Source organism: Lissotriton vulgaris, chromosome 3_1 (genome assembly GCF_964263255.1).
Source record: "Lissotriton vulgaris chromosome 3_1, aLisVul1.2, whole genome shotgun sequence".
Lineage (NCBI taxonomy): Eukaryota > Metazoa > Chordata > Amphibia > Caudata > Salamandridae > Lissotriton > Lissotriton vulgaris.
In genome coordinates this window covers 1,938,760,527-1,938,772,845 of record NC_141689.1, presented here as the reverse complement: position 1 = coordinate 1,938,772,845, position 12,319 = coordinate 1,938,760,527, and the positions used below count along the sequence as shown (strand labels likewise).

At 44.6% G+C, this 12,319-nt stretch overlaps 1 protein-coding gene across 3 annotated transcripts in view; it reads left to right on the top strand.

Annotated features, from left to right (window-relative positions):
* Window positions 1–12,319, top strand: part of LOC147728652 (histone PARylation factor 1-like) — a 126,672-nt gene that overhangs the window by 47,226 nt on the left and 67,127 nt on the right. For all 3 annotated transcript variants that reach the window (XM_086962424.1, XM_086962425.1, XM_086962426.1), the window contains exon 5: window positions 7,538–7,688. In XM_086962424.1, the coding sequence (XP_086818550.1) occupies window positions 7,538–7,688 (151 nt within the window). The remainder of the gene's footprint in view (window positions 1–7,537; window positions 7,689–12,319) is intronic.

The following is a 12,319-nucleotide window of genomic DNA, read 5'->3' as shown; positions in this document are numbered from 1 at the left end:
CAACTATAGACCCCTCTCCATGCTCTCCTCGGAGTATAAAATCCTCAGTAAAGTCATCGCTTTACGAATACAAGCCCATCTCCCTGGCCTGATCCACACTGACCAATGTGGCTTCCTCCCAGAGAGGAGCACTTCTCAGAATACGCGGAGACTCCACGCCCTCATGATTGCACTCCGAAATAGGGCAGCGGAGTCGGGAATATCAGTTGGGGACATCCATAACTTGCTCTCCATATACGCCGACGATATACTGGTGTTCCTCCGTAGTTTGCAGGATGACCACTCGCAACTAGCGGCCATCTTTGACCGGTTTGAGAAAATGCCTGGCCATAAACCCGAGAAAGTCCCTGGGCTTCTTTTTCCGAGACGGGCAGCGACCTACCCATATACAGTTTGGAACTCATGAGATCCAGATAGCACCAATCGCGTTTAAATACCTCGGTATTAATGTATTTCGGAGTCCGGAGGACCAGATTGAGGGTAATTATACGGAAAGCAATCAATGGCCTTCGGGGCAGCGTTAACTTCTGGACATCCCTGCCCCTCTCTGTAATGGGCCGGGTGGCGATATCAAAGATGGTCCTACTTCCTCTGATACTGTACTACTTCGTAAACTTACCAGTACTACTCCCACGACATATTTTTGCCACACTAAACACACTATTAATAAATCTCATATGGGGGGTCAGGAAGGCGGCGAATAAGCCTCAAGAAATTACAACTGAACACCAGACAGGGAGGTCTGGCGGTACCAGACCTACACAGCTACTACTACTACGCAAGCCAACTTCAATGGCTGTCGCATTGGGTGGCGGGCAGGAACTTCCATGAGATTGCTCTCACGGCAGACAAACTGGCACGCGGAGATCTTCACTCCCTTTTATTGCCCGCTGCTAAGATCCCCAGAGACTGCCACCCCCTACTGCATGTCGCTTTGAAGTGCTGGCAAAAAGTGCTGTCGTACACGGCAGGAACCACTCCCTACGCAGACAACATCCCCCCCCCTCCTAGGACTTCCAACGCCACATGGGAACCTGACCCGACGCAGATTACATCCCTGGTTGACGGCCGGGGTGGACAGAGTGAGGGACCTGTTTGGGGACGACACTCTACTGGATCATGCCTCTTTCGCACAATACACAGGTGCCCCACAACGCTTGTACCTCCTGCACGCCTCGATGACCCACTATGTCAGACGCACCTGGGCCCCACAACGCACCAAGCCTGATCAGCACGAATTAGTTCATCTCCTCCACTATATGGGGGACGGGCGGTCATCTAGTAAAGTGGGTCTATGTGGGCATCAGAACATGCAGCTTTGCCCCTCACCGCACTCAGGGAGACTTGGGCTACGGATATAGGGTAGGCCATAACAGACGGGGAATGGAAGATCATCCTGGGTCCTCATAGAAGGGTGTCAAGAAATGTTAAATTCAAATTTATACAAGCCATGGTTCTACATAGGGCATATCTCACCCCCCAAAGGCTCCACAGGATGTTCCTGCCACCCCCCACACTTGCACTAGATGTCAGGAAGACGAAGCAAACATCCTCCACATTTTGTGGACATGCCTGAGAATACGCAACTACTGGGGGACGATCAGAAACCTACTGTACACTATAACAGCCCTGCAGATCCCTGCGGGGGCACTACCCTGCCTGATAGGACACAGAAAGACACCTAAGACTTGTAAGGCACAACTGAAATTTCAGGATTTAGCCCTCTTGTTGGCAATTAGTGATCACTATGAGGTGGAAACCGCCCAGATCCCCAAATGCAGAAATATGGCGATCAGACCTGCTGAAATGGGGAAAAGCGGAAACCGCTGCGCTGTGTAGGGAGGAAGAGAAGGGCCTACGTAAATATCCTGTTGCGCAAGAATGGGAACAAATGCTGATGGAACTGGAAGACTTAGACCTAGAAATGGCACAGTGATATACCAGTTGATTGTATGCCAGATATATGGATTGCCTACAAACACGGGTATTTAGACAAAATGTAATGGTTAACCAGGCCTGATGACTGAAATACTCTCTGGAAAGACTAAAAGCGAATGTATCCAAAATAGAAGTGTGTACGAAGAAAAAGCCGGGAGACTGGGTGGGGGAGGGAGGGAGGGAGTTGAGGGACAGTTCATATACAGGCGATACTACAATTTGAATGCTAATGATAACTGATGCACTGGAACAATACTTGGAAAAATATAAGATATGATGAAAAATTGGATATGACAACTAATACGCCAAAGTTAAGTTAAAGGAAAAAACTGATACAATGTAAAATGAATAAATGTACCATGTAATACTTGTTACAGTCACGAATAAAAAGTAATAAAAAAAAAAGGATTGTATCCCTGCAGGGGAGAAGAGGCATCCTATATGAGTTATTCCTGCCGCATGATATTGGCACTATACCCAGCATTCTTCTTACAGCCTTCCATACCTTAAACCCACTAATCCGTGTTTTAAATTTCACCTTTTTATGGTAGGTGTCATGCAAATGTCGCCAGAGATATCCGCTACTTTTACTGCCCAAAATTAGCTGAAAGATAGATGGCGAGCCGTCCACGGGTATCCTCTCTAACCCGGTATGCTGTAATAGCTCACGACTATAGAGCAACACAGATGCCTAATGTATGCTTTTAGGGTTGGGAGAGCTAAGCCTCCTCTTTCCTTTGGAAGAGTCAGAAGTTTATTTGCTCGCCGGGGTTGCGCGTATGCCCAGATGAAACTTGAGAAGGTGCGCTCCATAGATTTGAACCATTGATCTGAAAATTCCAAACATATTGCTCTAAATAAATATAGAATTTTCGGGAAAAGGACTATTTGTTTAGGCATTAGCCCTAACAATTAAAGATAGATGTAGATTGCCTAGGCAACATATCTTTCTGTATTGAGCCTAGCAATGGCTTCATGTTTAGGTCCACCATATTCTCAAGTTTAGATGTAATGCAAATACCAAAGTATGTAGCCTTACCTACCACTCGGGTCGTGCATCTCGCTTTTGTTGTTCAGCACAACCTGTGTTTTCCCCTGATTGAGTGCGTATCCGGATACTAGCCCAAATGTGAGTGCGTATCCGGATACTAGCCCAAATGTATTAGCCTCACTTTCAATAACAGACATAGCTGTGTTAGGATCATCTGACACGACAGCTATGTCATCGGCGTATGCCAAGGTCTTGGTCGGATATTCCTGTGACAAAATTTGTGCTATTTCTGTGTTTCCTTCCAGTCTGCGAATGAAGGGATCAATGTAGATCGCAAAGAGCAATGGTGAGCATGGGCACCCCTGTTGTGTTCCTCGAGATATGATCAGCTCTTTAGTAAGACTACCATTTACCATGGCCCTGACCCTGGGGTTAACCTAGTTTTTGCACTGCCTGGACAAACCCTTTTTTAATTCCAACCCTGGACTTTGCAGCTCACAAAAAATTGGCAGGAGACAAAGCCATAGGGTCTCCTGCAACTTATGTGCTGTGGAATAGGGTGATCACCCTTTGGATGTGATTGGTAGTCGATCTCCCTGGTACAAAACCGTGCTGGTATTTAGCAATGACCTTATGAATGATAGGAGAGAGTCGATTTGCCATAACTTTCGAATATATTTTGGAATCTGCATTGATAAGTGGTAGGGTGGTATGAGCCCAGCTGATCTGGAGGTTTATTTTGTTTAGGGAAAATTACTATCTTTGCCCTAGACCAGGAATTTGGTGGCTCCCCCTTTTGAAAATGTGTACAATTAAGTAAAGTACCTTAATCTGATCTAGAAACGCTAAATAAAATTCAGACTGTATATTATCCAGTCTGGTTGCTTTCCCTTTTGGTAAATTTTTGATTGTAGTTAAAATTTCTTCTTTGTTAGGGATTTCATCTAAGGTAGACTGATCTTCCTCGTTGAATCTGTCGAAGCCTCCTCTATCTAAGTAACTTTTGTTTTTATTTTTTTATTATTATAATTTTTTTAGGTCCGTTCCCACCCTCCTCCGTATACAAAGTACTATAAAATCGCCAGAATGCCACTCTGATCTGTTCTGGGTCAGATATTTGGCCTTCCACTGAGTCCGTTATTTCATGTATCAAATTTACTGAAGCCTGTTGCCTCATATGAATAGCCAGCTGATGGCCAACTTGCTCATTGAACTCATACAACATCTCCTTATGAGCTGCAGCTTATTTTATGGCTTTGGCAGTAAAAACATTAGTGATTGCGGCCTTTGCGATTGCCACCTGGCTCTGTGTTCTAGTTATTTCTTCTAACCCTTGAATCCTTTGGGTCGTCCTTATCCGCTCTTCTTCGGCCATACGACTATTTTCCTGCAGATCCCTCATGGATTCTCTAGCCAGTTTATTAGCCTTTAGTGAATATTGCATTGTTTCTCCTCGAATCCCTGCTTTTCGGGATCCACTCTCTCATGTGAGCGCAATATTTGTCCTCTAAATAGCAGAGATCCTCCCCTCAGCCTCCTGTACTCTGGCAGATGTTTCATTGCGGGTTTTTACTACTCGCCTTAGATTATTTTGAAGTTTGCGCACTGCAGCTTGCGTACGCAGATTCTCAGCTCTGGTCTCTTCCTGATGTTGCCATCACTTGATACAGCATATCCAGCGTAGTCCCAGATGTCTGGGACCTCTGAGATGGATCAGCCAAGACTAGAGGAGTGTTTTCAACAGAGGTAATGAGGACAAGAGAGCCCAGATTCTTGTCAGTTTCAGTTTCCAGTTGGGAGGCGCTGCTGGCTGCAGCCTCTCCCCTAAGAACTGTGTTCTCTGTAGCCCCCCCACTCCATTCGAGCAGAAGGAGAGTCGTCACTATCTGGTCCATCTTCAATGGAAGAGATAGATCTTTCTTGTACACCACCTGTTATGCTAGAGATACTAGCATTATCTCCCCACTCCACATACAAACTTTCTGATTCTAATGCGGTAGATAAGTCCGACATCGAATAAAAGTTCCCGGCCGTATCAACTGATTGTGTATCCCCTGTAATATCCGCCTCCTCCTGAAGATCAGTATGAATAGTGCTGCCAGAAATGGCGTCTGAGGCCCCACCTCGAGGGTTTGACCCACCTTGAGAGTTTGATCCCTGAACAGGAAGGATATGATCAGTGATATTCAGAGCTTGTTGAGTTGAATAAATTCCAGAGTCAGAGAGAGAAGCTTCCATATGTACATTGCCACTGACAGCCTTCGGAAAGTCTTCTCCTTCTCCCTACTTGATGCCTTATTTCCCTTTTTAAACATGCCAGGTATTTTTTTGGGAACTGTGCCACTACAACTCCCAGCATGCATTAGATTGGTTTCAGGCAAAGGTGTAAGCGGAATTGTCACAGTATTATCCTCCGGCACTAGTGCTAAATCAATATTTGCCACATTCTGAACAGTTTCAGGATTACCCGGCTTACCGGTAACATTTGCTGCAGCAGTTACTGCCCGTGTTTTTGGCTTAGGACCGATCACCGGTCCTCGTCTCCGAAACCGCCTCCCCAGCGCTTCTCTGCCTTTCAGCAACCTGCCTGTGATACCAGGTTTTGCCAAGGGTTTTCGTAGCTGACTCCCCAACGCTCCTTCAGCGTTAAACTGGCCGATAGTACCACAGGATTTCGCCGAGGGGTTGCAGGTCCAGCACGGCAATCGTCGAGCGCCCAGTTGGTTCCCCACCTGAGACTGCCTCAAGGAATCAGCCGCCGAACGCCAGGCAGCTTGCATGTACCGGCGATACTTGTAACGAAGATCCTGCCACATGCTAGTCAAACACGGGTGAGAAAGTAAGGTGATCCAGAGCTAACCAGAAACTCTATCCGTGTCCATGGAGGACGAGCGCCCATGAACAGCTGCAGAGGAGAGCGCCTAGCAGCGAGCACAGTTCCGCTGCTCACTCGGATGCAGAAGCATCCGCCATCTTGCCAGAAAACAAAAACTTCTAAGCAGTACAATGTAAGTCTCTAACTAATTTGTGGAATGTTGATGGATTCCAGCTGCCACGTATTGACACTCTGCACTACAGAAACTAAACCTCTAATCATATAGTGCAAATTACGGTGCCTTTTCAGTGTAAACTGATTAGGAGAAATGCATCTGAAAACCCGGTCTCCAAGTGGCAGGTAAGAGTTTTTCATAGCAAGGAATCACTGTTCATAGGGCCTGTCTCACTAGTGTTGGCATAGTAATGTTATTCCTTAATCATAACGTATTTTGAGTTCTAGATCAATAACTAAATAATGGAATGTTTTTCACTGAGGGATTTCGAGTGACTGGAGATTAACGAGCTACAACACCAGTTCTCTAAACCAATTATGTTAAGAGTACCAATGTTGATATTCCCATTACAGGTCCTAAGTGATGTTACAAATAGAATGAAATAAAATTAGAGACTTTATACAGGAATTGCAGGCTTCATTTTATTATGTATGGAACATGTTCCTTTTATTAATTACTTTCATACTAGACCCGACGAGCAACCAGATTTCTTTTTGCATTATTCCATTAATGTAGATATTATCACAGTATGACTTGTACTATTAATTTTCTGTAATTAATATCACAGTAGGATTTGATTGTTTAGGAAGTAAGAACACATTTATGAAAGTCTACTTAAACAATTGTAATCAGATTTTGTTTTCAGTAATCAAATATAGCAGTGTATGTAGCAAGGCTGCAAACGCCACATCTGTAAGATGAATAAACTCAGATGGGTTTGTGTTGTGTGACTTAATAATAAAATGTCTTTTGTCCTTACATTGCATATTTAGCTAAAGATTAGGAATTCAAGACTTGAAGTGAAAGGACACTTCCTCAAAAATATCTTTTTGCTTTTGCTACAGCCGGGTCTGGTGGCTCGGTGGACTAATGCTTTCACTGCAGGGGACTGTGTTCGACCTCATGGTCCACAGGTTCAAATCCAGGCTGGTCCACTCAGCCTTCCAACCATCTGAGGTCGATGAAATGAGTACCATTGAGTTGGGTAACCATAAACATGTTATTCAGCGCAACGATACCTATGGGTGACCTTGCGCTTTGCAAATGCACGTTATGTTACTGTGTTGCAATTTGGTGAGACCGTTTGAAAGCACCACGAAACAAAGCTCCTAGACATTTTGTGTTCTCCAGTCTTAGCAAATCTCTGGAGGTATGCATGATATATTTTTACATAGTTTTCTACATTTCTTACATGTGAATTTATTTTTGTGCACAGATCATTGCTTTAGCTCCGGTCCAATTTGTCCAGACAGGCCTTTTCTTTAGTTAGAAATTGTACCTTTTTGTTTAACGATTAGCATTCGACCTCATGTAAATGTATTCTACATTGTCACTGAAGAATAAAAAACTATAAGAATCCTTAAAATGATAGTACTGTAATTTAGAATCAAAACTCTGGAGAGCCAACATGATTGATTTAATTGAGTTCTTCATGCCTGTCTTTGTTTGGAACCTCGTTGCCATCTGATCATTCCATTTATAACCCATAAAGTATCGAGAAATTGTTCATGCAGTTCGTAATAGAGTAATTTCAAGTACGGTTTTTTTTCCCACCCAGGTTGTTTTTATCTAAAAAGCTTAAAGAAGTGTCAGATAAAAAGACATGTACCCTTTTGAAAGACCTGGATGAAAAGTTGTGTGGGGCAGCTGAAGACTATGGTTATTCACTAGAACAGAAAACCCTCAAAATGAAACAGAGGGATAAAAAGGTAATGGCTCAAAATTTACTTTTAAGCTAAAATTAGGTTAACCGTTGAAGACTATAAAGATGGAATTTTACAATCCATTAAGGATTTCACTTGTTTTGTGGGTAGTGAATAAAAACCCAGTTTTAGCAGTCTTTGTGGTTTTAACGTTGTCGAGTTTGGGCACTTCAAGGCTGGAATTTGTATGGTTTTCAATTGTTTGCTAAATATTGAAATAATTTAACTTAATTCACTTTGTTCCCAAAAAAAACAAGCACTGGCGTTGCCAATAGGTCTCGCAGTAGGAAAGTTGGAGCTATTGGTTTTGTAAATGACAAAGCCCTTTATGTTTTTAAAATGAAAAAAAAATAAAAGGCATTGTTATTTGCAATTGTAATGGTTCCAACTTTCCTACTGCGAGACCTATTGGCAACGTGAGTGGCGTTGCGTGTGTGAGTGGCGTTGCGTGTGTGAGTGGCGTTGCGTGTGTGAGTGGCGTTGCTTGTGTGAGTGGCGTTGCGTGGGTGAGTGGGGTTGCGTGGGTGAGTGTGGTGTTGCTTGGGTGATAGTGGGCTTGCGTGGGTGATTTCCCTTTTAATGAATATTTATTTTTTTAATCATGGTGAGCTGGCCACAGACATGTAGCCCCTAAGCACCGACCATACCCTTATATATAACACCCAGCAATTAAGGTTGTTGCAGGGTTAGAAACAACTCCTGCAGCATAAACACAGGCAGGGCAAAACAGTGGTTTCACAGCAGAATCGGCAGTCTGAAAACCGTAGCAAGGCACAGGGTTTGGGGGACGGGCAAGCAATGAAGAGACAGGAAACAAATTAAATGGGGGAGGGGGGGCAGGAACGATTGGAAAGCTCGCAGAGGAGGAGAGATAAAAGCTGCAAATGCAGTAATAGAGTGATAGATAGCAAATACAACTTTGCTCAGGGTACTTTATCAATCAAATAAATATTCATCTAAAAAAGTTTTATTGCAAAGCGTCCTGTCCAGCTTAATGAGTGCGTGTTGCAAGCTGGTCAATGATGCCACAGAAAGAGCTTAAAAGTTTCCCCTCTTCTAGGTAAGGACATGGATGGCTGCGCACTCTATGCACGGGGAAGGGTGGGTTGAGGGAAACGTTGCATTCGTGCTCGGAGGGTGGGGGAGGGCTCAACACCAATCCGGAAGGTGAGAGCGCTCACTTTGAAGCTCCGTGGGCTCCTGTGGTGACCTCAAACAAAACAAGGAGGGAAAAAAATGGTGTGCCTGCAGAAATGTTATGTGGGGAAAACAAATGTAAGCCTGGGGCCACGAATTACTTCTTAAATCCACTTGGGAACGTAACTGTCAACGGCATACGGCTATCTGCGCCAGAATAGCAAACGAGACAATTATGTAAAAGAAAATTAGTTTTTGCAGCTTAGTGGATATTGGGAACGGGTTTAGACGCTTTAACCAACTGTTCTTAAAATCGAGCTTTATTTTCCACAGCACTGTAAGCATGAACACTCCAAGCAGACAGCCCACAGATGTGCATCAACAGACACACCAGTCACTTAAGAAATATGCAGTGCACAACTGAGGCAGATCACAACAAGGTAGAAGAGTATTCTTCACTGTAGGATTTAGCATCTTAATCTCCAGTGAGGTATAAAAGCTGGATGATTAAAAAAAAACACTCTTAAATAATAATAATGATGATGCCCAGGCCAACGGGTCTGGCTTGCACTCGAGTCCTGACTAAAATATTTAATGGTATCACAGTGAGATAGCATCGCAGAAGACTTTCACAGCTGATCATGAAAAGCATTGCACAAATGAATGAGAGTATCTTTCTATTATAAGTTATTTTAATGGATCAGCAGAACAACAATTATGATGTACATTATGATTTAGACTTGGTATGTTTTCGCTGGAATATAGACATTTGTCCGGAAAAACAGTAATGCAAATAGATTCATGCATTTCTTAGGGCGTACCTGAGTGCCAGGGCTGTGGCCGGAGGGAAGCCGGATGGGGGGCAGGAGAGCCTGGTGGGGGGCGGGAATGCGAGCGAGGGGAGGAGAATGGAGGGGGAGGCAAGACAGAGGCAAGGAGTGTGGCAAATGGCCGGAGGGAAGCCGGATGGGGCAGGAGAGCCTACGAATGGCGCTTTCACTCCTGTACACCAGTATTGTGCTCTTTGTAAGCATATTAGAGGCCTTGACGTACAGTGATCTGACTAATGGACTTGGCTTGAAACTGGAATTATTTCTCAGGCGCAGTGTACAGGATCGGGGTACAGATTTTCATTTTAAGTAGTGAAAATGAGTGGTAATCGGTGCCGTTCACCGAAGAAAAAAGTAAAGTTTCGGGAGAGCCTGGGGCGGGAATGCGAGCGAGGGGAGGCAGGCAGATTACGAGGGAAGCCGGATGGGGGCGGGAGAGCCTGGTGGGGGGGTGTGAATGCACGAGGGGAGGCAGGCGAATTGGGAGGGGGAAGCCTGATGGGGGCGGGAGAGCCTGGTGGTTGGGCGTGAATGCGAGAGGGGGGAGTTGCTGGTGTGAGAGGAGTGCTGCTAGGGGAGGACTGGGCTGGGCTTGCATGCGATGCGCATGCATGTACACGGGAACTGCATGAAAACCGCGGGGCTGAAAGCCCTTTGGTTTCAGGATGTTTTCGCCACTTGAATTCTCGCTCCGCTCGATGCGCTTGCGCACATCGATAGGTCGCGAGACCTAAAAAATCTGGCTCAAATTTTTAACTTTCGTGACACGTCCCTCTGTTGCGGTCTATTTGAATGTTAAAACATTTTTTTTTAAATAAAAGTTCTTTTTTTGTTTTTTCAATGTTTCTCAATACAGTGTTTCTAAAACAGATCTCAAAATGATAAGCAAGGAAATGGCATGAATGTCCAGTATCTTCCATTGACAAATATGCAAAAGGTGTCATAGTGGTTGCATTTATATGTAATATTGTGCTCAAATGCAAGATAAGCAATTGTGCATATAGTGGTTAAGGCCTTCACCTGTGTATAATTGAGCTCTCTTGATGATTTCCTTATGACTATATTTTGTTTCATTGACAGACCACGTCAGGACCACAAAGTTGTGGAGAAATACCTTTGATTTTACACTTTCTAAGGGATCATTTTTGCACTTTCTATAGAATCATTGGTGGGTAGGCCAGTTCCTCCTTAATGCCCATCCAGAAAACCTTGGTGGTAATTCAACTTTTAAAACCAAAATGGTAGTCGATCAAACTGGCATTTCAGCTTTGCCTTGCTTCTAATGGTACATATGTCATGTAGGACCAGTTTATCATTTTGTTTCTCCTCCATGTAGGCCTCCCAAACCTGAAGATATTCATAGGAATTGGTTTCTCTAGGTGCATAAATGTGGAAGGAGCATGTGTTTTCATAAATATATTGTTTATGCAGCTGTAGTAGTGTACCCTGGACTTAATGGATATTGAGGCAAGGATTTACAGTGTAAACTTTCAATTAAGTGCCATGATTCATCAAACCAGCCAGGTGTCCACGTAAAACTGGTTTAGATTTGCTGAGTGCATTCTCTGACCTTTTTCTCAGTGCTCAAAACCACACGGTGCCTTTTAGATAAAATGCATTATCTAATCTATTTCACCACGCCACTTCGGTCCCCCCCAACCTCCTTCCATCCCTGTCATTGTTATATTGGAGTGCACTGATGCACTGTATGCTAGGAATGACTCGCAGCACAAAGATGAAGTAGTCCGTACTGGAGTGGGTCAGATAACTCCCCCATTCATCCAAAAGAAACAAGAATACCGCTGGGGTCCCTCCATTCCCTCCCTGCTGAAAGATACGTCTAGGCGATATTGCGTTTGGCTTATTTTATTGTGAGGGTAGTTAATACAATAAATGCCTTGATACGCCTCCAAGGCCTCTGGGATTCTGTTCTCTTCTTCTCTCTTTATGGGGTGGTTTGTTGCAATCGGGTCTTGTTCTCCCATCTCTTTCTCAGCTCTCCATGTGCAGAGATGAGGCGGCTAGTAGTTCTCGAGGCAAACCACAGGGTAGCTATCCATACTCACACCCTCCGTGTTCACAGGTTTCTTTTCTATTGTGCCATCACCGTGTTCACAACAACCAGATGTACCTTTCTGGGTTTAGTGGTTGCCCATTATGGTGGAAGGTTCCCTGAGGCCTGCCCACTAGCTCAGTTTGGAGAAAGCCCTTTAAACTGATACTTTCCTGAAAACGTGGCCATCCAGGGCAGTCTCGTCCGGAGGCACAGTGTCCGCTTGCTCTCTGGTACTGCTGGACTTAAGTGCACTGCTTCTGTAGCGGTCGTTCTTGTCCTCTTACTGGTCTGGCTACCTCCTTGTCTCCCAGGTCCTTCCCACACTCACGATTGGTGTCTTCTTCCCCAGCAGACCTCCCGGCAACCTTTGTCTACTTCCGTTTCTCCTACTCTGCCATCCAGAACAGCTGCACTTGACCAGCAGTGCACAGCACACCATAGTTCTGGTCTTCCATTATGTTGCCGCCTGGATCCCCGCACCACGTGACCCCCCGAGTCACTGGAGCATTCAAGGACCCGACTGCCATTGGCTGCCAAGTTGAAAGTTGCGGACGCCAGACTAAAACCACCTTTCATTTGAATTTATTATCTGATTGCATCAACAAAACAGAATC